The sequence below is a fragment of the Xiphophorus couchianus genome, chromosome 7 (genome assembly GCF_001444195.1).
Source record: "Xiphophorus couchianus chromosome 7, X_couchianus-1.0, whole genome shotgun sequence".
Lineage (NCBI taxonomy): Eukaryota > Metazoa > Chordata > Actinopteri > Cyprinodontiformes > Poeciliidae > Xiphophorus > Xiphophorus couchianus.
The window spans coordinates 10,576,312-10,602,963 of NC_040234.1; the positions used below are offsets into that span (position 1 = coordinate 10,576,312).

The following is a 26,652-nucleotide window of genomic DNA, read 5'->3' on the forward strand; positions in this document are numbered from 1 at the left end:
ACTCAGAAACTTAACAGAAAATAAATTATTAAAAAGTGTCTCTGGTAAGATACAGATTATTTATAAAGATTTCACACAATTCAGTTTTACTTTCTGAACAGTTGACCTCTTTTTGCTTAAATTTAAGTCTCACGTAGTCTCATGTTGTTTAGCACATCACATCAAGCGGTCATTGCGTAAAGTTTTATTACAAAATAATTTTCTTTCAATACAACTCCATGACGACTTTCTGAGTTTCGTGAGGGATTTCAGATGTAGTTTCTAGGCTGCATATAGTTGTGCACAATAATATGGTAGTGATTGCAAGTTGATAATGGTGACAGAAGGGCAACTTCTCATGATTATAAAATTGACTGTTCAATAGGTTTACAAGTGCTTTCCTCTGCAGTCATCCGATATTACTGCTTTCTTGGCAGGCTCTTATCAAGTATTATGGTGTCATGTCAAGGCATGCACAGTGGCGCAGTTGGTAGCACTGTTGCCTTGCAGCAAGAAGGTCCTGGGTTCGATTCCCGGCCGGGGTCTTTCTGCATGGAGTTTGCATGTTCTCCCTGTGCATGCGTGGGTTCTCTCCGGGTACTCCGGCTTCCTCCCACAGTCCAAAAACATGACTGTTAGGTTAATTGGTCTATCTAAATTCTCCCTAGGGGTGTGTGTTGTGTGTGAATGGTTGTTTGTCCTGTATGTCTCTGTGTTGCCCTGCGACAGACTGGCGACCTGTCCAGGGTGTACCCCGCCTCCCGCCTGGAACGTAGCTGGAGATAGGCACCAGCAACCCTCCCGACCCCATTAGGGACAAGGGTGAACAGAAAATGGATGGATGGATGGATGGATGGTCAAGGCATGAGCCAGAATGAGATTCTCACAGTTTAAAAACTATAAGAAAAAAAAAGTTTCACAGTAATGCGGTTTTTACAACCAATTTAAACTCAACTTGTATAATGTGAACTAAATGCTTTTATTTAAAGGAGAGTAAAAAAAAAAAAATCCTACTTCTGCTGAAAAAATGTAACGTATTCATTCACAGTTATTATAATATAATAAAATCTTGCCATTCTGCTCTTTATAAAGTAACACTTTACTGATGTCAATTTTGATGGCAGCTGGTTAATTAGTCAGGTAGCAAGCCTGCACAGACCTGCTCCTTGAAGCTGGACAACTATTGTTTTAAAATGCTGTTCCTTAAGAGATTGATCTGCAACTCTGTCTTAAATTTTCACACCATGACCATAGATGTTTTTTTATGATGGAAAATATCAGCAAGCAGCCATGTTTTTCTGTGAACTTGGGAAAAAGGCAGAATATGTTTTGTAGGAATCTCACAGGCAGTGTGCAGCAACAGGCACTTCAGTACAGACAGTGAGATCTCTGGTCTACGTGGTGTAGCATGATGGAACTTTTTTGTCATTTTTTTCTTCTTTTTTTTTTTAGACTATGGTATCCAGCTCGCACCTAGTTTTGTTGTTCTCATTCTTGGAAAACTAAGGTGATACGTGCTGTTGTTGTTGCTTTTAAGGATCGCAATTAGTGTGCAAATTTCTGTAACATGCTGTGATGTTAGGCTTGCATTAAAAAAAAACATTTAAACATGAAAAGTTGCTAGAAAACTAAGACTTAGATTTGAGAAAAGAAAACGTGTGCTTTAGCCAACTGCTAGATCATTAGTGTTGTTTAAAGATGATCAGAGTACACTAAGAAGTGCCTTCCCTTTGCTGGCCTGGCATTTTGATGTGTGCAACATTTCCAACATTTTTATGTTCTTAAAAAAATTCAAGTAAATTTGACATTAAGGAAGTGGCTAAACCAGCATTTCTCTGGAATGTTCTCTCAGCTGTGCCAGAAATTGCTTTACCGACGATGAGTCAGACCTTGAGACGCCCTGAATGAGGCATTTCAGTGCTTCATCATCATCCAGTGTATGAGGAGACGGCTATTGTTCAATGACAGAGTGGAACGTTGCTATGTAACTCAGAATTACCTGGAACCTTTAGAGGTGGAACTAAAGTCTCTGAATTTTTGCCAAATTTATTTTCCAGGAAAAACATTTTTCTGTCTGCGCAAGTGGCGTTTCAGGTTTTAGCCTTAATTGGCATGAAGGACTATTAACCGAGATTGTTGAATCGTGCAGCATAATAGCCAGTGGGTCGGTGCTGGAGGGATAGTTGGAGGCATGAACATCAGCAAGTCTAGCTGGAGAAGCAAAACTTAAATCAGCTTCTAAACTCTGACGACCAAACGTTATTAAATGTGCTTGGAATGATGGAAGACGGCGGGAGGAGGGCAGCACAAGGACAGGTGGCGAGGCTGAGCTCGGCGTCGTTAAGCTAAAGAAAGACTTCAGCTGCTTTCTGGTTACATAATGCACATTTGCAATGACAGTAATTGTGACTTATTGTGATAATACCGCTTCTGGCTTAGACATTGCTCATTTCAAATGCTCCTTAAGCGCAAGAAGAGTGTGGGTGCTGTACCGTATGGTTGTGCTTGCTTGTATTCAGATAAACAGAAGCACACACTGACTGTTTTAAAGGGGCTAAAAATTAAGGTAGAGAAAAGGTTTTAGCACTGAATGCAATGACTTGGAAAAGTTTTAGTGCTCATTTTTTCACAGTACAACAAACTTTAGTGTATCTAAATGGGATTTTGTTTGATATAGCAGCACAAAGTAGGACGCAATTCTTAAGTTGAAGAAAATTGGCCTGGCTGTAAAAGCTTTTTGCATGCAAAAATGACAGGCTTCGCTTCTCCTCCTGAAGGAAAACATGCCCATAACATGACACTGTCGCTACTGTGTTCACTTTTTGCATAAAGTCTATACTAATACTAATATCTTTAGTTGCATAAAGATATTAAACCAAACCAGGAGGATAGAGCACATCAACCCAGTTCTAAAATCCTCACACCGGCTTCCTGAAGCTCAGAGAATAAACTTTAAAATACTTTTCTTAGTTTATAAATTACTGAACAACTTGGCAACAAAATACACTAACGTCTTGTTGTTGTTGGTGATATCAACCTTCCTGACCACTCAGGTCTTCTGGTTCTCATCTGCTTTGCATCCCCAGAACCAGAAACAACCATGCAGAAGCAGCATTCAGTTCATGTGCACCACAAATCTGGAACAAACTTCCACAAAACTGCTGAAACGTCAAGCTCCTTTAAATCAAAATTGAAAATCCCACCTTATTTGTGCTGCCTTTGACTCATAACAACTAGAACTATATTTGATGTGTATTTGCTTGATCATTTTGATGATGGCATTAGACAAAATTCAACTTTTATTGCTTGTTTCATAATTGGTGACTGAATTATGTTTTTATGATGTAAGGTGCTTTAAACCACCTTGTTGCTGAAATATGGTATATAAATAAACTTGACTTGACTTGCATGTTGACTAAAAAGTTCAGATTTGTTCTAAATTGATCAGAGTGCCTTCTTGCATGCTTCTTGTGTCTTGTGCATTCCTTGTGGCAAACTGAATAATAATTTAAAAAGAAACAATAACATGTGTACGTGACAAAAGGGTTATGGTATGAATAGTTCCCGCATGTTAAAATTGGCGTCAATCTGACTGAATGTTCCTCCTCCTCCGCTCATGTCCGCTCTGTCTCCCCGCCCGCTCCCATCCTCCTCTCTCCTGTTATCTCCTCCTGCGTTTCCACAGTTCATCATTATCTCTCCGTGAGCTCCCGCCTCTCATCCATCACCCAAAGCTACAGGTTTCCCTCATATTACTGCAGAATGGGCCTTCATTTATCAAAAGTGGAGCGCACACATGCATGCCCACATGCATGCACACACGCTGTCACACACAGGCTCGTTTGTGTGTGTGTTGGGATGCACGTCCGCAGGTGCGCGGTGTGTGGTGGCGAGCTGGGCTGTAATTTGACCTTGGTGTTTTTCTCTCTGCAGACTGGAGTGCCTTGGCCTGGGTTTGCCTCATTACCCTGAACCTGTATCTCAACCTGGTCAGGGAAATAAGCACCAACAGATATGAGAAGTGAGTAATTTGGCCCACTATCGCTTTAAGAGTACCTATTCAATTTTTTTAATGCTTTAAAGCTGATTTTAAAACTGGGAGAAAAACGTTCGACAGAAAAGCCATTAAAGACGAATTAAGTCACTGACCAGTTATTAATCGCTGAATTATTTCCATATCTGCTTTCCAGTGGCGCTTTCTTCGTCTCCCACTCTGCATGTATTTGTTTCCTGTTTTGTTTAAAGTGCGTCCTTCTTTATGTGTTTGTGTTTTGTGCATGTGTTTGGTCTGCATTAGCATGCGTCTCCCCACAGAGCTCAGATAGGCCCCTCCCCCTACCTCCGCCACCTCCTCTTCTTCCTCTTTCAGCCAGCTGACACTCTAATTGAAATGGGAGTGAGTGTCAGCCGTTAAGTGTGTCTCGGTGTGTGTGTGTGGTGTGTGCCCAGCCGTCTTTACGCTTTTTGGCTCCGTGTTGTGGTCGCTCATACTCCCATGAGCTCTTTTCACAGCAAAGTGTGAATTTGCCTTTGTGTGGGGTGGTGTGTGTGTGTCTGTGTAATCTTCCCTCAATCTTCATACTTAGTGCCCAGCTCTGTTGGTAGAAGCACACATTTAAAAATATATGAAAATTAAAGGCAGAAAAAACAAACCACCTTCATTACAAGTTATGTTTTTACTTTCAGCTGGGGTAAAAAGACACCTTATGTGCTTTAGAGTGGGTTCCCTACCACCACCACCCATGGGAGTTTTCCTGCATTGATTAGTAATAAGCCGGACAATATAATGGTGATATAACTCATGAGTAGATGGCTTTATGTGCGCCCTGGAAGGGCAAAGTAGGAGGCGAGAATCAGTTTGATTCAAAGCCACACATGTCCTATAACACTAGAGTGAGGATGGTGGGAGGAGATTTGTTTGTCCAGCCACAATGTGGAGGGGGGGGGGGTGAAGGAAACTGAGGTTCAGATGAGTCAGAGACGAGGCGTCAGTGGAGCTGCTGTATGCTGACCGAACTTTGATAACAGGGTTCTGACACGGAGTCGAGAGTATGAAATATGATTCAGATCTGGAGTGTGGAAAAAATAAAGGATGGATGGATGGACTTTTATCCATCCATCCATCCCTTCCTCCATCCATCACTGCCTACCAACCAACCATCCATCCATCCATCCATCCATCCAACCAACCAACCAACCAACCACACTTCCACACTCCAGATCTGAATCAACCAACCAACCAACCAACCAAGTTGGTTGGATAGTTGGTCATTCCAATTCTGACCACTGCAGAAAAGATCGGTCTTGAGTTCATAGCAAACCTTTATATTCGCACTTCAAAAACATTCTTAAAATGGACTGGAAAAGCGTGGAATTATGGCAGGAATAATACATAAGAAGCCTGTGATAAGTTTATGTGTTTTGGCAGGTGGGGTTCAGCTTTGCATGCATGCGCAATTACCCCTCGGGCCTCTTTAACCCAACCTTCCCCCCGCGCTCTGGCTTTCACACCCACAGTATCGCTCGACTCAGTTGACGGCTCAGCGCGATGGTTTATGAATGAACAAATCGCCAGAGGAGACGGAGAACGGAGGCTTTATGATCTAAGAATGATTGAAGCGGATGCAAGAGCGGGTAGGGAGTTGGATCGTGTGTGCGAGGGTAGAGCTGTGTATGTGCCTCTAAAAAAGTAGGAATCCAGGGAAAGTGAGCGTGTGATGAGGGAAGAGAAAGATGGCTAAAGACGGAGGAGTGGGAGAGAAAAGGTGGTGCGAGGCAGTGGGAAATGAGATTGTGCCTTGTGAGGGCTGCGTGTGTGTGTGTGCGTGTGTAAAGCTTTGCGCAGTGCCGTCCTGCTGTGCCTCATTAAACCCATGTTGTGTGCAGCTTCGGACCTCGTCATCCCCGCCTCAAAGGCCCTGTGAGGTGTTCGTGAAGTTGGGTTGGGGCGAGGAAGTAGCTCTCGACAATGATTTCCTAACAACCACCCTTCTCTGCTCCCTCCCCCCACACCGAATTGCAGCCATGTGCTGGCGGTACAGATTTCCCCATTTTTATACATCACGTCGCCTCCCTGACTCTCTGTTTATTATTTCTTTTCTGTGTGCCTTTCTTTCTCCAAATGTTTCCCATTTCCTCCCACTGCTTCCCAGGCCCTCTCATGTTCGTTCCAAACACAACCTCCATCTGGATTCCCTCCCACCCACCGATGTGCTCTATTTAAACCCGCAGCCGTCACTTTTCCTCCTCCACCTGCCGAGCGCGCTGTGCGCTGTCAGTCAGAGGGAGGCGGAGGGCTTCGAGGGGCTCGCGGCTTGACCCTCTGACGTAGAGTGACAGAACGTGTGTGTCTGTTTGGCACACCACTCGAGGGGAATCGAAAGCGTGTCAGCCGTGTCACTACTGCTCGATTGACCGTACTCGGAGCAAGTCAGGGGAGGACTTCCACTCTATTGACCAGGCGACGCTGTACGCTCTATAAAGTATCGACTCCCAACACAGGCGCCCAAGTCACAGGGCCACACACCTTGTCTGTCTGACACACACACCCCCACACACACACGCCTACTTACACCGACAACTTGAAAGGCTGGTGCTATTGTATTTCAGTTATGAGTCTCTGCAGCCTCTTTAACCTTTTCCCTTAAAAATAGTAAAGAGCTAAAATCTTTTACATGATAGAGGCAGACTGGTTCTCACATTTTAAGATTTCTTATCTTGAACGTTTTTACATTCATGTTATATTACAGCCACAAACGTCTAAGTATTTTAATAGGACTTTATGTGATTGACCATGACAAAGCAGCTCATAATTGTGACCATAATTCGGTCTAAAAAGTGTGGAGTGCAAACTAGTATAACGAAGTCCAATATCGGTTTTGTCCTTCATCCAAGTACAAAAACAGTATAGCACGCGCTATACCTACCCAGAAAATGGCCGCCCAGCTTTTCTGACTAGCCAAACAATTCAAAGAAGCCAAGAATCTCAGGACAACTTTGGAGGAGGTTGTGTATGAATCTGTTAATACGACAATTACAGTTTTATATTTCACAAATCTGACCTGTTATGGAACATCAAGAAGAAGGATATAACTGAAAAAGACAGAAAGATGTATGAGAAGTGCTCTAGTCAGATTCATAATAAACTTCTTGACCTTCAAACAAAGCACAAGGTGTGGCAAAAAACTGACTTTGCACATCACCCTGAACACATCGTCTTCACAGGGAAATATGGTGGTGGCAGCAATACACTTTTAAGAGTTGAGTGGGAGATGGATGAAGCTTAATACATGACGATCCTGGCAGAAAAGCTGTTAGAGGTGGAAGTTCACCTTTTGGCTGGACAGTTACCCTAAAATTGTAGCCTAAACTTCAGTGGACTGGTTTAGATCAGAGCATGTTCCTGTTTTGACCTAAACATTAGCCTGGCCATTGCCTTACTACACAATTCTGCTCAATTATCAACTTCCATCAGTGCGCCGTCAGAATTCTCCCAATTGGGAGAATTTCAGTAGGACCAATTGGCGAACAGAAAGAAGACTTGTGAACAGTGACTTTGATTTTCTGCGCTATTTTTGAATTAGAGTCTGCTAGTCAGGGGTATAGATTGGCAATGAAAGCAGAGGTAGTGAACAAATTTTGAGCTATTAAAGTCAGACCGAGAGGAATGCTTAAGACATCTTGTTGCTGTCAAAGATGTTGTTCGGCTCAGCACTTCTCTCTTTGTGGTGAAGGGGGGTTGTTTACAGCGCATGCAATTTCTGGTAAGCTTCATAGCAAAGCGGGCACTTTGCATGCGTCATGGTCAAACATTAGGGATCCAGTTGTTTAAAACTTCAACAGAGTCCACGCCTCCAGCAAGCAATCGTTTCTCAATAGCTGAGTGTTTAATCTCTCAGGCGAACAAGGCGCTATTTTTTAACCAGGCTACCTAAGTATACATTGGACCTAAATGTAATTAAGACTCTGTAGAAAGACTTGTAAGTGATATTCAGAGATTCTTTCCAACTAACAAGACTGAGCTGTAGCTATTTTGTGAAGAACGGGCAAAAATGTCTGCTTCAAGCTGTGCAGCTGTGGATGCACATATTCCAAAGTATAGGCTCACATTCGTGCCAAATCTATAAAGAAATGCCATGCATGAGTTTTCCGTTTTCCTCAACTTCATAATTGCACACTATGTCTTCTCGGTCTATCATTGGAATACCCAATGAAATACACTGAAGTTGGTGATTGCCAAATGAAAATAATGTGAAAAATTTTGAAGAGTGTGAATACTTTTGCAAGGGACTATACATCACCAAGACTTGCTGAGTGAGAACACACCCTGTTTGCCTCTTTCATCCAAAGATATCCTCTGAAAATCATCTTGTCCCCAACAGTTAGGCTAATTATAGTTTATATCAGTGTGAGTAATTGGCTGTCTGGCTGTATAGATGCTGGTTGGCATGTGAAAAATGACCCTGATGGCAATGCCAACAGAAGGGATGAACTAAAGAACGAAAACACTGATTTGTACTCGGACTGTATTTTCCTGAAGTTATTATTTTGGACGAAACTGCTTTTGTAACGAGTTAAATGTCTGATTTTTGTCAGGTTTTACCATCTGATGGCGTGGGGGGTACCTCTGGTCATGGCCTCTTTGCCGCTGCTGAAAGGTTACTACGGCCTCGCGGGAGCCTGGTGGTGAGTTTCCTCCTTTTGCTAAGGCCCTTGTCCTATCTTTGGATTCCCTTAAGTAGGAGTTTAAAAAAAATTGCCAATTATCGACGCATCTGATGATAGTCAACTATCTGCTGGAAGGTTGTGAGAGGGGAAGAAAGTGGGAAGAGGCCGAGGTGAGGAGGCGGCGGAATGAGAATTGGGACAGAGCCGTATAATCTCCGGGCTCGGCTCTCTCTTTCCACTCTCCGCTTATTAATAGCTGCAGCTGCACGGCTTTTTCCTCTCCGCAGTCACACAAGTCTCCCCTTCCGCTCTCCCCGCAACCCACTCATCGCTCTCCCCTCTCTGTTTCTCTCTCTCTTCTCTCTTCTCCCCAGCTGGATCACAGACGATCACGTAGCCTGGAGATTTGGGATGTAAGTAGACCCTTTCAGCGCTGCCATCAAAGCTTTTCTCCCCAAAGCTGTAACGGGGGTGGGGGTGAGACTGGGAGGAGCAGGGGGAAGAGAAGGGCTGTCTCTGCGGGAAAATGTGAAGGGTTACATGTCAGGGGAGCCCACCCCCGACTCCTTGAAGTACGTGTGTCTCCCTCCGCTCCGTCCGATTTAGTGGGAGCCGCTACGTTGTGGTTTTAACTGTTTAGGACGGCTATGACGGATTACGCCTGTCTGCTGCTTCTGCAGCTGGTCCTAAGCCTGCGAGTGCCCTGCCAATCCCCGCGGTGCGCGTACTTAAACACACATCCGCGCACGTGCGCACGGCTCCCCTCTACGAGCCAAGGTAATCGCATTGCTGCTTGCAGCATCAGCAGGGAATCAATCTTTTAAAACAAATAAGAACACATACACACACACACACAGGCAGGCAAACGGAGAACAACACACAGCTATCAGGCGTGCTAAAGCGAGCTCGTGTCTCTTTTATCAGCGCTCCTCTCTGCTCCCCGGCTCTGTCTGGTTTTTCCGCGCTGTTGTGGCCCAGGGGGACGCGGCACTCGGAGGATCAGGGAATCTTCATTAGCTCTAATTACATCAAACCAGACGGGAGATTAGAGGCCAAGGCAGCACCCGTCAAGAAGACTGGGGGCGGGGGGAAACACACACACACACAGCCTGCCAGCAGCATGTGGGAGGGCAAAGTGTGCAGTGTTAAAGGTGAAAAATGAAATAGGTGGGAGGGATGGCATACGGGATACAGTCAGTGAGACAGGGAATTACTCAGTACGAGAGGAGGAACGTGCGGATGCGGAGCAGGACAGGAGGGAGAGCGAGAGAAATAGATTGTCCTCGTTTCTGCCCCACACCCCGCCTCGTACACCCTGTACCCCCCTTGCTTCGTAGTGTGTCTTCATCAGAGCTCAGCGAAGCGCGCAGACAGAACAGAGGAGACAGGGGAACTTTGGAGGAGGAGGGTGTGAAAGGGGATGAAAAAGGAAGGTGAATAAAAAGCAGAGGACAGTTTGGTGTGTGTGTGTCTGTATATATGCATGGGTGTGTGTGTGAGAGATGGAGGTGCAGAGTTTCAGGGGCTGAGTCAGCAAATGGAAGCGCCGGAGCTTAGCTGAGTCACCACTCTTAAGAAGTCCCTAGTTGGTGTGTGTCATCGGTGCCACTGACATACAGCTGTGAAAATGACATTCACAAATGAATCAGTTGGACTTTTTAAAAGAAAAACTCTTTACTATATTGCTGTGGAAATGGAAACATTGCCATTTCAGTAAATACATCAGCCCAGATTGGGACATATTAAGCATGTTGTGATGTTGAGACTTCAGCTTTAAATGAACTTCCTTCAACGCCTTAAGATGTGTTCAAGAGATTTACACTACACACTTTAACTTTTGTGTTTCCAAACATAGGCACTCAATTACTACAAGACATTCCAAAGGTTGACATGTTGCATTATGTTACAATCACAAGCTTTGTGGGCACACATACACACCTATCTTACCAACGGGGGACTGTCAGCCTAATCTGCCAAGAGGGGACTTCTGTTTCTAGTTTGTTGAAAAAGCAAAAACCCGATATAAAATGTACTTTACAGCTGTTACCATAATATAACTGAAGATTTGACTTTTAATTATTTTTAAAGAAATTACCAAGAGGGGATCTGGATCTCTGACCAAATTTTACATATCAATTAGTTCTATTACATACTGCAATAGAACTGTCTGTACCCATTTTTTGACCTAAAGAGTATTTGCTTACTACAATGAATTACTTCAACTCTTCCAAGAAATTGATGACTTAACTTGAGTGATATTATTTAATCAATTGTTTTCAATACAAAAATTACCCAAAAAGTGAAACTATGGCCACATTTATTGGGATTTTATGTGATAGACGATCACAAAATATTGCATTAAGTCATTTCGAGTATGTGTTTGTTTTTTTGCATATGTAGAGTTCAAGATGTTTCCTCTTTATTTGCAAAGTTTAAAAGTCAGTCACATTGAATGGTGAAGCTATGAGTACATCACTTTTTAACCTCTGCTGCAGATTTTCAATCGGATGAGGCCTAGACTTTGACTGGGTTGTTCCAACACATGAATCTGATCTAAACCTTTCCGTTGTAGTTCTGGTTCTATGTTTTGAGTGTGAACCTCCTGCCCATACTCAAATCTTATACAACCTTTAACAAGTTTTCTTCCAGGATTTTCCAGTGTTTAGCTACGGTGTTTAGTTCTCTGACCTTTCCTGTATCTGCCAAAAAACAGTATCCTCACAGCATAATGTCACCACCACCATGCTTCACCAAGGGAATGGTGTGTTCAGGGTAATGTACGTTGTTAATTTTGTTTTCCACCATCCATAGGGTTTAAGGCTTTATTTCAACAATAGTTTTCTTCTTTCCACTGATTTAGTTATTAAGTGATTTGTGATGTCAGTTGTACACACTGGACTTTTTTAGGGGTGTTGGAATAAAGATGTCTGAATTAAATTTATTTTGCACTCGACAACTATATGCGACTTTCTGTTGCTCTAAAAGATAAAGTACCAATAAGTTACATTGAACTTTGTGGTTGCAAAATGTGGAAAAGTTCAAGTGGTGTGAATACATTTGCAAGAAACTATACAACACTGCATCCAATAATGCACAGCATTCACTTTACAAACCCTGCCTTTGTTTTCCTTCTTTCCAGCTGTCCTTTCAAGTCTAAGTGGATGAACCAGTGCAGCAAATAATTTAATATTTCAGCAAAACGTTTCACATGCAGATACAAGACGCTAACTTGGCACACTTGTTCCCAGGTGCTTGTTTATTGAAGAAAAAAAAAGATTGTTCTTCTGATCACATAAAAATTAAATTAACATTAAGCCACTAAGCATATAAAAAATTAGTAGAGGCTAACACATACAGTAGAACAATTAGCGGAAGTTAACGCTAACCATTAAGATGACTTTCTCCGAGTCTGCCGCACATCTTCATCTCCATCCAATTGTCAACTGGTGTGAGACTTTCAGACCGTCTCAGTTTCAGCATCTGATTTTGCTACGTTTTATTATTTTAAGGTTGCATGACTACGATGACTAAAGTAAAAAAATAAATGTGACATAAAGTTCACCCAAGTCTTCAAAATGGGTAAAGTTTTATGACAATAATTGGATGGCGGCCATCTTGAAAAATGGCAGTCATCCTGAAATTCAAGTGGCTAGTGAGAAATATGAAAAATATATGAGGTGAGGGGTGAGCATGCAAATTGTTATGCTTGTATCCACAGTTTATTTTATTTTTTTACAGTAATATGCTGCGTTAAACAGGAGAGCCAAAGTCTTGATGGCTGCAGTTAAGCCTCCTCTATACTGAACCTCTCAGTTGGGCCTTATTCTTCTCTTAAAAGCAGCACTGGGAGACGAGAGATAGTATCTGTTCTTATTGATTATGATCTTCTGACATGCTCATGCCATCCACAGCATCTCTCTGGTCATCTGTATTTCATGCATGCTCCCGTTGTCGATCCGTGAGGATCAGCATCTTTCTGCTGCTGCTTTGATTCCCACCTTCACCCTGTTTTTAATCACCAAGAATCTCTCTCTCTCTCTCTCTCTTTTCTTCCTTTCCGATCGCGAGCCACAATCCACCGCCTATTCCTCCACCTTTATGTCCTCACCTCTATTCATGTCCTCACTTTTATCATCTGCGGCCCACTCCGCGCTTCTGTTTCGTTCCCCCTCTCTGTCTCCCTCTTGCTCTCTTCGGGTAGTGCTCAGCTGTAGAGCACAGCGGACTCTAATGGCAGATCATTATCATGCTAATTAGAGCACTTTGTAGCTGCCGCCCGTCATTCTCTCCTCCTCACAGCCCCCTACACTATCGTTAAAAAGGCCACCCCCCCTTCCCCCTCCCCTCATATCCCCTCTCCGCCAATCCGCCCGCCTCCCCACCTCATCCCCCCCCTGAGCTCGTCTTTCCATCATTAACGGGACGGGCGCTGGTGTAATTGGACGCTGTTTATTCCAGCAAGCAGGTTATTAAATCACACAGAGGTGACGCTCGCGCAGGTCTCCCCTCCTTGAAATGCTTTTATCATCGTCCCATGGCTGTGATCAGCCGGTGCAGATGCGTGCATGCCGCAGAGGTCCAACAATTTTTTTGGGGGGGAAAATTCATACTTGTCCAGACTCAAATTTCCTCTCTTCTCAGTCCTTTACACCCGTTCTCAAATAGACAATTTACTGTCACTATGAATAAATAGGGAACCTGGAAACAACACAGGCAACAACGAAGGAAGGAATGTCACAATAATAGAAGTAAGGAAGGACACAATGAAGGAAGAAGGGAAGGAAAAAAGGGTCAAATGAAAGAAGGAATGTCTTCATAAAGGAAGGAAGGACACACTTAATGAATAAAGGGAAAGTCTCAAGGGAGGGAGGACACAATCTAGTGTGGGAGGAAGGGAGGATGGACAGACAAAATGGTGGAAAGGACCATCTTAAGGATTGAAGGAAAGGAGAGGGAAATGAGAGGGGAAAAAGCGAAGGAAGGACACAAGGAAGAGGAAAAACAGGACACAGTGAAAGAATGGAGGAAGTGTTTGACAAAATGAAAGAAGGGTCTTTGGAGGAGGACACAAAGACGGAAGTAAGAAAGGATACATGAATGACACAAGCATGAAAGGACAGAGCAAACACAAGGACCGAAGGAAATTGTGAAGGACACATTTATTAATAGGGTGTAGAAAGAGACATGTGTTTTCACGCCTACAGCCACACACCAAAGTTTTTAAGGCAGGGCGTATTCCTCGGGATGCTTACGTTCTCTGTTAGATCAGAATGCACAGACATGTAAAACATAGGTTCCCCCTCTTCATGCCACCGTCCCAGATTCTCCTTTTAGAGAAAAGTTTAGGTCGATTGTGCTCAGTGTGTTTCTTCCCATCCTCAGGCATGGGACTCAAGCATGGGCAAGCCTAAATTAGGTCAAGGACCCAGTATTTGCCTTCTGAAAGACTTCTAAAAGATGCTGTGTGGAGGATTCATGCCAAGGACTTTCCTGGCACAGGAATCTACATTTAATCCCAATCCATTTTCCTTTGAAAAAGTCTGGCCACACATTTATAGGTCACAGACAAATTCAGTCTTCCTCTTTGTTTTAAATGTCACTTCAACATTTTTCTCCTTTTATAACTTCCAGTAGCCGTCCTCCGCTCTACCTTGTATCTTTAAAAGATAGACTTTTCCAGTGCCAAATTCTCAGAAGGTGCCGAGCGGCGCGGTCGTGACTGACTCTGAGTTACTGTGGCAACCAGGAACCTGTCTATCAAAGCAAGACAAAGACCTGTTTGGTGAATACAGGGAGAGGCTGAAACTCCTCGCGGCTTACATCACCTCCCAGGAGGTTGCACAACACAAGACTGCCACTCCAACAAAGCCAGCCTCTCATTTCCTTTGCTCGCCTCATTCCCTTTCATCCACTCACAAAATACCTGACATATTATGCACCCACGCCTCCTCTGATTGGCAAACCTCACTCCCTTAGGAAGGTAGTGTATTTCCAATATTGTCATTCTACTGGCTTAATCTTTTATTCTACCTCTCAACGGTCTGTAACTATGCACTGTGACATCTAGAGGTGCTTAGTCAGGGCTTTTCCGACTGTCAATTTACATGCTGTGCGTCCTCCTTGTAGCATTTATTTCACATGTGGCGGTGTAGTGTTAGCCCTCAACACTCGTCTCAGAGAATCGTCCAAGGGTCTTTTAGGGCTTGACCTGAAGACGCTTGTCCGGTGGACTCAGTTTTATTGCAACTTTTGTTACATTTTTAGCTGGTGTGGTTTTTTCACAGAGAGTTGTCAAACTAACCAAACCCTTCGAAAAACCGGCCCCCCCCCCCACAGTGCAGTGATAGCGCTGCACTATGAACCACTGAAGGAAACAAGATGAAAACCTCAGAAGAAGACATGAGCACAACTTTGTCCTTTACAAGACGTAAACAGAGTGGCAACAGATTTCAGTGGTTGTGGGATTTCTCTTTCTTTTATTGGCTAAAGACTACGAGCCATTTCTCCCACTAGTGTTAGATTTGCGTGTTTGTTTTAGTTGCATTTACCAAGAATGCCATGCGCAGTGGTACAGCTGGCACAGGGCTAAGTGCTTTTGGAGGACTCTCCGGTCCACTTGGTGTTCACATGTGCATTCGAACCACACCAGAGTTCACGTCAACCAAACTGAGGCCTAGGTTTTTAGGCAGACCAGAGTTCACTGCTTTGGTACGCCTCAGAAATTGATTGCACATTCACACTTCCCCAAATGAACCTGACTGTCAAGGCAAATGAACTAGAGCAGGGGTGCCCAAAGTCGGTCCTCGAGGGCCGGCATCCTGCAGGTTTTAGTTCTCTCCCTGATGGTACCAACAACCTTTTCAACATGTCAATGTTCTTCTTAGGCCTTCTAACGAGCCATCATTGGATCCAGGTGCATTAAACCAGGGAGAGAACTAAAACATGCAGGATGCCAGCTCTCCAGGGCCAACTTTGGGCACCCCTGAACTAGAGTTTGATTAAAGCTGACTAAACAGGGCTGGTGTGAATGCACCTTTAGACTGCAGTTCCTGAAAAAATTCTTCCACAAAATTATGTGTTTTTTATTGGGATTATATATGACAGACCAGCTCAAGATAGTACATAATTGTTTTTTCCTCATCTGACCAGACAACCTTCTTTCACGTCTTTGCTGCCACCCCCCCCCCCCCCCCCCCCCCCCCGTAGTTAATGCTTTTGCAAGGAACTGTGCATTTCTCAACAAACAATTATGTACTTAACTGGCTGCACTGCTGCTGTGAGTAGAAACTGAATACATTTCAGCTTCTTCTTACTCTGTTTTGGTCATGATAAACTTCTAACAAAGATACATTTTCTTCTAACCCCACATACCTCGCTACGTTCAGCACAAAAGCTTTTCTCTGTTGTTTGGTGTTGGAAAAAGTGGTTTTCCTGCAGGGTTTCAGACCTTTTCGCTGAAAACAGCTGCCTGCTTGCAGCAGCGAAAGTGGTAAAAAGACATGCTGACCAGACATCTATAAAATGAGGTTACTGTTACTGTTAGGGGGGCGACTGTGGCTCAGTGGTGAAGAGTAGTTGTTGGGTTGATTCCAGCTTCCTCCTTTACCACGTGCCCTCGGGCAAGGCACTCCAAATTGTGTAACTCTGTGAATGTGGCTGCAGTGCGAAACGCTTTGAGTGGTTAGCATGACTGTAAAAGTGCTAGAACCATCCAGTTACTGTGAAAAAAATGTAGCAGAGAGTATCAGTTTCAAGTTGAAAACAGAAGTGAAACTTTTGACCAATACTTGAACCCAAAACCCATCCAAGAAAGACCATTTCAAATTATATTCCTGCTAAAAAGCATCTTATTATTATCCAAAGTAACATTTCATTACCAGATGCCTGTTCTGTCTTAACATGATGTTCCTTGAAGTCTTTAAGGAGGCCAAGTAAACTAAATCACAAATAACACAGCATCAGATGTGTTCTGGTTCCCTTTGCACATTTTGTTTTTCATCGTTTCGTGTCTCTGCTTTGCAGATGGTACGTGCCTCTCTTCAGCCTCATCTTCCTCATGATCTGCTGCTATGCCAGAATCATCTGTGTGGCCAATAAAAGAGTAAGTGATCGGCATGTTTCCCCACATAACGCAGTAGAAACAGAGTCCAATCAATTTGATTCTGAACTTTGGGAAATAAATCAGAAATTTAGTTGTATTTGTGTTTTAGTTTTCTTTTTGTCATGACTTTTAACCCTGATGTTCCTGCAATGGTGTCGACAAGGTGACAAACTGGATCTCCTACATCTGATGGAGACAAAAATAGCTCGGGTTGGAAACAAATCAGCACTTTAAACACAGTATCTTGTCTGAGCTGCTTTATTTGGAGGTAAAAGTGTCAGTCAGAGATGCACCCAGCAGTCAAAGATAATTAGACTCACCTAATTAATTTAGATGAAGCAGAAATGCAATCATAATTTACTTGTATTTACTTATAATTTCCTTGTTTTTTTTTCTTATCTGTAAATACATTTGAACAGAAGACAATCAGGGAGTGGTTAGTTTAGGTCAGGAGTCTGCAAGCTGTGACTCTTTAGTCCCCCCACAGGTCTTGGTAAGAAGTTTGGTAGAAATTATACAGATATTAGGATCATTTTTATCTAAAAAAAAAAGGTAAAAGGAAAGGTTAGTTCATGCAGTTCCTGTGTTTGAAGAACTGCATAGAAATGATGTTATTTCTATATACATTTGAACTTTAATAGGGTTTTTTTTCATAAGATCCAGTAGATTTTGCTGGTATGTATAAACTTGATTTAATTAGAATGAAGGGAATTTTTATTTTGGTATTGTGAATGTTTCTCATCCTTGAACAAGGTTGTACTTTAAAATTGCTCAATATTTATCTGCAAGGTGTTGTGTGCTTCATGGATTAAATATGAAATTCGTTTTGGCCCAGAACAAATTCAATAATTCTTCTGTGCTTCACAATGTGTTCATAATCATTTAACCTTTTTTACATGTTTGTTATAAGACAAAAAAACATTTTAATTGGAATTTATATCAATCAGCAGCACAAAGTGGCACATAATTGCGAAAAGGAAGGAAACTGATACATGGTTGTTGCATTTTTCTTTACAAATAAAAGTCTGAAAAGTGTGGCACCCATTTATCCAATGCACCCTATCACCTTCAACGTTCACCTAATTGGTAAATAGAGCCCAAGGACTTTATGATATAAAGAAACATGTGATTGTTATAATATTGCTAAATAATGTGACTACAAGATTACAATTAATGAACATTTTCTTGATCCTTTTTGATCATACTTTGTCACAAAATGAAACAATGTTAACCATTTATGGCCTTATTTATTTTTTACGTTGTCATATTAGGGATGAGGTTTTCCTGAACTTTGCTTTAAAACAAAAATGAATAGCTGTCAAGTCTATGCTTAGGATTTGTTATTGAAGAAAATCAACGTCTCTCGTGTCTTTTTCTGACAAGGAAGTTTTCATTTTTAGGCATTTTAAACTCGCTCGGGTCGGTTTGGTAACCAGTTCATGAACTAATTTATCTCCTTGTTGATCTGCTCTACAATTTGGCTTGAAGGTCCGTGTAACTTTCCATGTTAATGGTGCAGCAGGAGCCCGGAGGCAGCGTTATACAAATTGCACGTAACTACCATTACCCAATCTAACAAAACACCACTGAACATGAAGCTAATGGACGAACAGCGTTGCTTTTTGTTTTGCTTTTAATTTATTTTCTTGTCGATTCCCGTCAACCAAACACAAAAGAAAAGTAAAAGAGAAGCAGGCTAAAACCTCATAAGCTTCGCAGCGGCCTTTTATTATGAATGCCCGCATTCCTTCTTCAGGCGGCGGTGGAGTGAGAGAGATCTCGCAGATAGCCAGGTAGCAGGGCGACGACAACAGAGAGCGACAGCAGGTAGCTGAGGGGCAGGGGGAAGGAAAAGAGGCTACGCAGCCCTTTATCATGGCTGTGATAACGAGGAGGGAATGAATGTAGCTGAACGCGGCTGCAGCTCATAACTCATTCAGCTCACAGCGTTCAGCTATCGCTCCCTCTTCCTCTCGTCTCCGCATCTGTCTTCCACCTTCCTCATTTCCTTTTTTTTTTTTGCATTCATATGTCTCTCTCGCTCTCTCTTTCTCTCTTTCTGACTGTACTCCCACATGTTCTCTCTGTCTTCCCCCCCTCTCTCCTTTCCTTCCACCGTTTTGCTTTCTCTGTCATATTTATGAAGAGCTCAAGCCTTATCTTTTTTCAGCTGGAGGCTGTCTCACTTGAAAGAATTTCACAGGCTTTGAAAGCGGGGTAGGTGGCGACTCGCCGCTAGAAAAGGATAAAGCAGAAGAGAGCCGGGATGCTCGCCGGACACGGAAGTTCTCGCACTTTCCAGACGGAAAAGATAAGGGAGATGGGCGGACTTAAAAGACCGTGCAGATCACTGGTTTACTGGTTTTTGGAAAATCTTGGACGTGATGCTGCGTGACTGTGTGAGGCTGTTCTAACTAGCCTCACACAGTTAGAGGTTTTTTTTTAAGCTAATGAGTCATTTCTGGCCACGCAAACACAGAGGTCTGGGAACATGGTGGCATGTTTGTAGAAAGATGCGATTTGCTCATTTGGGTTTAAAACTATCCATACCCCTATTTGTAACTTTTTTCACATCTTAAGCTTGAATTTATTTTTATTCAGACTTTCTGCGCTAGATAAGCAAGAACAAATTATCTTTTGAGTGATGTTCAATGTTAGTTTTTCACTACATTTTGCTGCAATTCTTTGCTGACAGAGCTGCAAAACAATCAATCAATTTTATTTATGAAGCACCGTTCATACTTAAAGCAACTCAACGGGCTGTACAGATCAATAAAAACAAACCCACAAAACAATTATCCACCACACCCCCAACATGGAAAAACACAGAAACATACAGAACTGTATGGAAAATGCATAAACTGAGCGGAAATTATGTTTTCTTCCAATATTGTCCTGTATTTAGCTCCATGCCCACAGCATAATGCTGCCAACACCATTTTTCTACGGCAGCATGGTGTGTTCAAGTTCTATTCCATCACACATTGCAGTTCACTTTGTGACATGGAAAATATATATATTTTTCTTTCAATAATCATTCTTTCAATAAAGCTCCACAGAGCTATTACTCTGTGGAGCAATAGCTGCCTACGTATACAAGCGCAAAATTTCACGTACACGAGTTGCAACGGTCACTTGGGTGGAAGAGGTGCTACTAGCGAGTGTTGCCTCATCGCAGAAGCTACATAGGAAATGAATGGAGAGGGATCGACGTTGCCTAAGCGCAAATTTATTACCATTTGGCAGGATGACTGTCATTTTAGGCACTGGCTCGCTATGGTTGCCGATCCATACGAGGCCAGGTGGATTCTGTGCAAAAAAAATCTTTTAAGCTGGGCATTAATGAGGCTAAGGCAGAGAGTCATTTCCAGTGTTGAAAGGACAAAGCCTTATATTTTAATTTTTGTCTGTTTTAAATTTCATTCAAGTTGGCATTAAAAAGTTTTTAAAAGTCTTAAATATTACTTTCTGAAATCCGCACATCCCCTGTTTAATACATTGAGTTTTGGCATTATGTGTGAAAATATAAAAAAGGAATAGTGGGTGTGATTACTTTTGCAGAGGACCGTAGCTGAAGTTCCCACCTTCTGACTGCAGCTAAAGCGTGTTTGCACTCAGGAGACCTGGCCGCGGCTTAATGATATTGCCACTTATTATCAGCATTTGTTGATTTTGATGGATGGTGCTGCTCAGCTGGACAACAGAGGGCTGCTGTGGAACAGCTTCAGTCTAATGGCCAAATGGCTGCCCCTCCACACACACCCTGCTCCACCATTCCCCACAAACATTCCACAGTCACACACACACAGATTTACAATGACAATCACGTCAGCACGGAGAAACCATGGCAACATTGAGTTAATAAATAGCAGAACAGAGGAGCTTTTAGTGCATACTGCTCATGCTGCCGTTTTTGTGTATGCGCACGAAGACCTCGAGTTTCATCTTGGGTTAGATAACCCCTCTGACTTCCAGTTTCCTCCCCTCCCCCCCCTCGCCATCTCAACCATTACAAATCCCAGTCTTGTGCGCGCCGTCTTTATGTGTCGCACGCACGTTCCTGTTGACATTTTCCCCCGCATTCTCTCCAGAGAGGAAGAGCCAGGAGCATTCCCACGTTCCTAGCCGAGATCTCACATCTGCAGTGTTTGCCCCCCCCCCCCCCCCCCCCCCACCCCCTCACATCCCTCCTTTTTTAAAAGTATTCTTGTTTCTCTTTGCCCCCTCTCTGCCTTGTTTTCCTCTTCCCTTGTTATAGCGTGTGTGTGCGCTGGAGCTGATCCGTTTTAGTGAGATGCTGGGAGCTGTTTAAGTGCTCCCCTCTGCCTCTAAGCTCCGCGCTCTGCTGTGAATTGGGCAATTTGGCAGGGCCGCGCGAGAGGGCGGAGGGATTTTGCATCGCCGTGATATTTGTTCCAGCTTGTCACCACAGGCACTGACCTCTAAACATTACTCTCTAGAAAGAAAATCGCAGAATTCCCTGCATTTCCCCCCCTTTGCCCCCCACTAATAATTCTCTCTTACTATTGTACGTCCACAGATGCAGTCCTGGCGGGGAACCTTCAACCCCGAGCGCGAGAGACGAAAGGTAACTCTCCGGCCGCCGCATTTCTCAACACACAATTATGCGCGCGCGCCGATCGTGAGGATTACAGATTCTGCAGGATTAGTGCTCACCCTGCTCACTGGTGCAGGTGTCAAGCACGGCAGGGAGCAATTTGACCCCTTGACATTATACCCCTGGGAGTGCTTGTGCATGTGCATATGCACGTGTAGTCGCGCTCGAAACGAGACCCTTTGGGGAAATGCCAGGGATCAGAGGTGCACAGCTTGTAGGAGGGGCACGTAAATTACGCTAAGTTACATCAGATAGAGCACGGCAAAATGGGAAACAGAAATGAAATACTGGTCTGCGGTTTTTTCAGCGGTGAGTTGGTGTAAGTGGTAGAATTTAACGCAACAGGACAGCTCCAGAAAGAAAGCAGGAACTGATTAATGATTTTAAATATTTTGTATTAAAACAGTTGCCTCCCCCTTTGTACAAAGTAAAAATCCTGCATAGTCTTAAGAATTTTTGGAAAAGTATACAATTAGGTCAAAGTATGTCACAGGCCTGAGTTGTTCAGAAAATTAATGTTGAGTATAAAATATACTCAACATTTTACACTCTTGCTTTGCTGATGATGTTGGCATGTTTAAGATGGTGACATTGCAAAATAGTGCAATATATAATTACAGAAATGCTAAAAATGCATTTGGAAATCTTTCATTTGTATTTGTAAAAATGTTGTCATTTTGAGATGGGGAAAGCCTGCAAAATGGTTGTGGAACACTGAAACACAGGAATAGTTTAACAATACTTTTTGTATCCAGTTACGTTGACCCAATTTAAAACTCTTTTTCTGCCAGAATAAGTCCTAAAGTTTTTAAAATGCATCATGAAAAGCTGCATTTCATTTGATATTTACAGTGGTGTTAATTCTCAACTTGTTCCCTTGCTGTAGATGCTGTTCTCCAGAAAAAAACCCCTCAAAATCAGGGATTTTTCACTCATTTTCACTTCAAGCCACATCAAGATCATGAATGGCCTCAAAGGGCCGGTTATAGTGACACGTGTTGATAAAACCACCTATCAACAAACTGTTAAAATATTCATAAATAGCTGTCTCTACATTTGATGAGTACTTTCTTGATATTAAATAATAGTAAACCTCTTTTCATATTTGGCTGCAAACAGATAAAAACTGCTTCAATTTGATTGATCAAATAATATTTAAGCGCACAACTATTTAGTCCAGAGGGCCACGCAAAAACTTACGGCGGGCCGGATTTGGCCCCCCGTCCTTTACTTTGACACATCTTCAGATGATGTGTTATTCAAAAGACAGAACGGAAATGTTTACTTTTAACACCTACTCCGAGAAAGGCATCTGCCACCAGCAGTGTAAAGCAAAACAGAGGCTTACGTAAAGTTAGCAGCATAAAAGCAACCCTCCGCTCCTGTTCTTCCTGTCGTCTCCACCCTGCGGAACCAGGTGTGCAGTTGAGGTTAGGGGTTAAGGTTATGTAGATGCTGCCCCTAAGTGGCAGGGATAATTACTGCACAATGAACTGGCGTAACCCTCACGGCATCCTGTGCACGTGTGTGTTTGTGACAGCAGCAGCACACACTCCTCCTCATGTGGGCTAATTGCTATGTGTAGCACAGAGTGTAAATAAGTCAGCAGCGGTTTTTATCACACTCTTTCCTCGTATTTCTCCTTCCCAGTCGCTTCCCTCATTTCCATCCCCCCCCCCCCCCCCTGCCTTTTGCTTTGCTCTCTCTCTTTCTCTCTCTACCTCTCTCTCTCCCTCCCTCATCTACCCCCTTCCCCTCCCTTGCCGTCTGTCTATCTCAGTCTTGTACTCATACGCAGCATGAATAAAGCAGCGAGCCAGGTTCATGGCCATGAATATTTATGAGAGTTTATGCGCGCGCTGCGATGCTTTAAAACAACAACAACAGCCTCCCAGATTGCTCTTGCCATGCCAGCGAGCTGCGGTTCATGTGTGTCACGAGTGTGTAGCAGCAGGTGTAAACTACAGAAAGCGATTCCTGCAGGTTGTCTAAAGACCGCCGGCTCTGGGTCGTGTTGCCGTCGCCGCCCCCACCATCCCCCCACCCCGCTCTCTAGCGCTTGCACACGTCGCTTCCTGAGTTTGTCATTCTTTATTCCTCTCCCTGGCACCTCGTGGCACCCTCTCTTTCCCTCTCGCTGTCTACGGACGTGCGTCTGTGCAGAGTGATGACGTACATTACTGATGCTGGCAGCTGTCAGGGCCATAAGTCAGATGGTTGTGACCTATCTCTGTATGTGTGTGTGTGTGTCTATGTCTGGAGCCGTTTGTCGGCAGTCGGGCTTAAAGATGTATTCACGCACACACACACAAGCGCCACGAGGTCTCGCAGCAGCACAGGTCACGGAGAGCATATTCAAAAGGAGGTTTTTAAGTCATCAAGCCACAGACACACACACACGCGCGGACACACACACCTTTAAGCACATTTGCACACGCAGCAGCTCGGTCCCGTTGGGTAGCAACAAAACTGGCTGTGCAAACAGCGAGCCGCTTGTTCTCCGTCTTCTTGAGGCGTTTGTTTACAAATCCACACAAGCTTTGCCTTGAGTAATAACGTGATGTGTCTGTGCATCTGTGTTTGTGTGTGTGGGTGGGCGTGTGTGTGTGTGTGCTCCTACATCCCTAACCTTGTATCCCACTGAGCTTTAGCCCTGCATGAGTGCCTCCTCATTAATCCACTTAGTTTTGATTTTATTTGTCTCCGACAGCACAGGTCTGTGCGACCAAGGTGCAGTCAGCCTCTCAGAGGTGCAGGCCTGGTGAGAAGATTACATGCCTCGTCTTCGGGGTTGGGACTGGGGGGAGCGACATTGCTTTCATTTTGAGCTTTTAAAGAAGAATTTGAACTGTTTTAGTTTTCGGGGTGGAATTATTGTATGACCCCAGACTTCGGTGATTGAAAAAGAAGAAATGAGTGCACAGGTTTGAACTTTTTTATGAATTTTCTCTACTCCACACACACACACACACACACACACACACACACCTAGAAGCTCAAATATTCATAAACAGGCTTTTCAATACTTTGATAAAAATCATTCATAAGGTTCAGATCATTATAGAAGCCTTATCCCTTCCAAAACCAAGGTTGATGTGATTCTTTTCTTTTTCTTTTTGGGCGATGTTCAAGCTTCAACCATCTACTTGAGTTAATCAGGAAGTTGACTTGTTTGGCAATAGTTTTCCACCTCTTTCATCCTTGCGTTGTCTGTACATAATAATAGATCAATACCGCTTGCAGCGAAGGAAACCCTCAGCATGATGCTGTCGCTACCGTTCTTGACAGATGGAAGGTTTTCAAAGCTAACAACACTGTTCCACCAACACATCAGGGAAGTCGCAATACTTATTTGTGAAAAGGACTTTTGCAATACAACATTACTTCCCACATCACTTTTTATATTGTTTCACAAAAGAATCCGTTCATCTTGATTGATAGAATATTCGTACCGCTAAAACTCCACTCCAGGTTTTTCAGGTTACTCACAACAGCTCACCGCATTGCATGCTCCAAGCATAAACAAGAAAAGCTTATCACAATTGCAAAAACTGAACAAGGAAGTCCGTCTCACTCGCATCTCAAAATGTTTATCTTGTGTCATAAAACTTTGTGGTTTAACTGTGCTAGTGGCTCAGTTGAAGTGACTACAAAAGAGACGACTGAACTGCAGACGTGTGGAAAGCGTCTTTGCTGGAAAGAGGTGGAACGGAGGCGGGAGTTGATATTTTTCGAAAGATTTTTCAAAATAAAATATGCCACAAACCGCAGTTAATACGAGGACCTTGACAGATGAGTGAAGTTGCCGTAAGCCGCAGAGGAGAGAAAGAAAAGTGTTAGCCACTTCCTAGCCAAAGTGTCTGCTTTACAAATGCAACTTTTCGACACCAGATTTTGTCTCGAAAGGACAGTGGCACCAAAACTAGGTTTTGGATGGCTAAAGAAGGCTAATATTAAGCTTCTGGAATGGCCCTAACTATAAGACATCGTGGACTAGGCCTAAAAGCAAGTCCATGTCCAAGAAACCAACCAGTTTAATGGAGCTTTACCATGTGATCAAATATCGAACATGAATCATTGTTAAATTTATACAAAACGCAAGTTGCATAACTTTTCAAAGTGATAAGAAAGTAAATACCAGTGGCGATCTGCCACTCCTCCTTGTATGTCTAATTTTTTGAGATTGGAGAAAAACAGTCAATTCAAAGTCTACCTTGAAAAGTCTAAAATTAATATATTTATGCCTACACTGACTTCTCATGTATCTTCTCCCAGTTTTACCACTGCCCGGTTGGCATCTTGATGACTTTAGCTGTCAAGGAAAAGGAAAAATATTTCTTTTTCCATGTTGGAAATATGAACATATTGTCATAATTTTTTCTGTGAAAAAAATAACATTTTATTATAATTCTTTTTCAATAACATCCTTATTTTGTAGAATTGCGTAAGTTGGTGTTAATTGAGTTCAGATCAATGCTACCTAAAATGTAAAAGTTGCAGGCAGGAGTTTTCAAGAATGCGTTGCATGCTCTAACCCACGTCACATAAATACGACTAATCCCTTTAGTGATTATTCATGAGTAGTCGAAGCAACATTGCCCTATAAAAAAAAAATCTGGATATTTTAAGAGTTTCCCAGTGAAAATCCTTAAAATGCCGCCGAATCGGATTGCACCTTCAGTAAACCCGACGCGGTTATTTTTAGAGGCAGCTTGTTGTGAGGCGAGCGTCAGCCGAGGCGATGGGGTGATTGCTGTGGGTGGCGGCGGTGGTGGGAGGCAGCGGGGGGGAGGGGCGGCTCGCGATAACTGTCTGTAATCTAGTGAGTGTCATTAACGTTGGGAGCGCTGCGCCCGCGCCGCATAATTACGGTTTCATTCCCCCTCTGCCTCCCGAGCTGTGCAAGGGGCCTCTGACACCGGAGGACTGTGATTAAAAACACGAGGCACTTCACCCGCACTCTTCCTCCTCCTCCTCCTCCTCCTCCTCCTCCTGCCAGTCTACATCCTGTTCTGTTGCTCGCTAAAATTCCTCCTTGTTGGAGATTACCTGGCTTGATCCGGTCGTTAGAGCGTTTTGTTTTTCCAGTTTTTTTTTTCTTCTTTGCGTCCTTCCCTTTTTCCCGCGGTGTGACTCATGCAATGACACATGAAGTTAGGACGACAATAGGCAGATCTTACCATGACCACTGATGCCAGAGAGTCCCATAATAACAGACACTAATAGGGCTAAAACAAGCGTCTGCCTTCGGGTCGTGCTGTTACAGACAGTGATGCAGAAATACGAC

General features: G+C 43.3%; 1 protein-coding gene across 3 annotated transcripts in view; it reads left to right on the forward strand.

The window, feature by feature from the left end:
* Positions 1-26,652, forward strand: part of LOC114148577 (cyclic AMP receptor-like protein A) — a 76,898-nt gene that overhangs the window by 11,901 nt on the left and 38,345 nt on the right. For 2 of the 3 annotated variants that reach the window (XM_028023948.1, XM_028023950.1), the window contains exons 6-10: positions 3,913-4,000; positions 8,575-8,664; positions 9,021-9,059; positions 16,669-16,747; positions 21,288-21,335. In XM_028023948.1, the coding sequence (XP_027879749.1) occupies positions 3,913-4,000; positions 8,575-8,664; positions 9,021-9,059; positions 16,669-16,747; positions 21,288-21,335 (344 nt within the window). The remainder of the gene's footprint in view (positions 1-3,912; positions 4,001-8,574; positions 8,665-9,020; positions 9,060-16,668; positions 16,748-21,287; positions 21,336-26,652) is intronic. The other variant, XM_028023949.1, reaches the window with a different exon arrangement.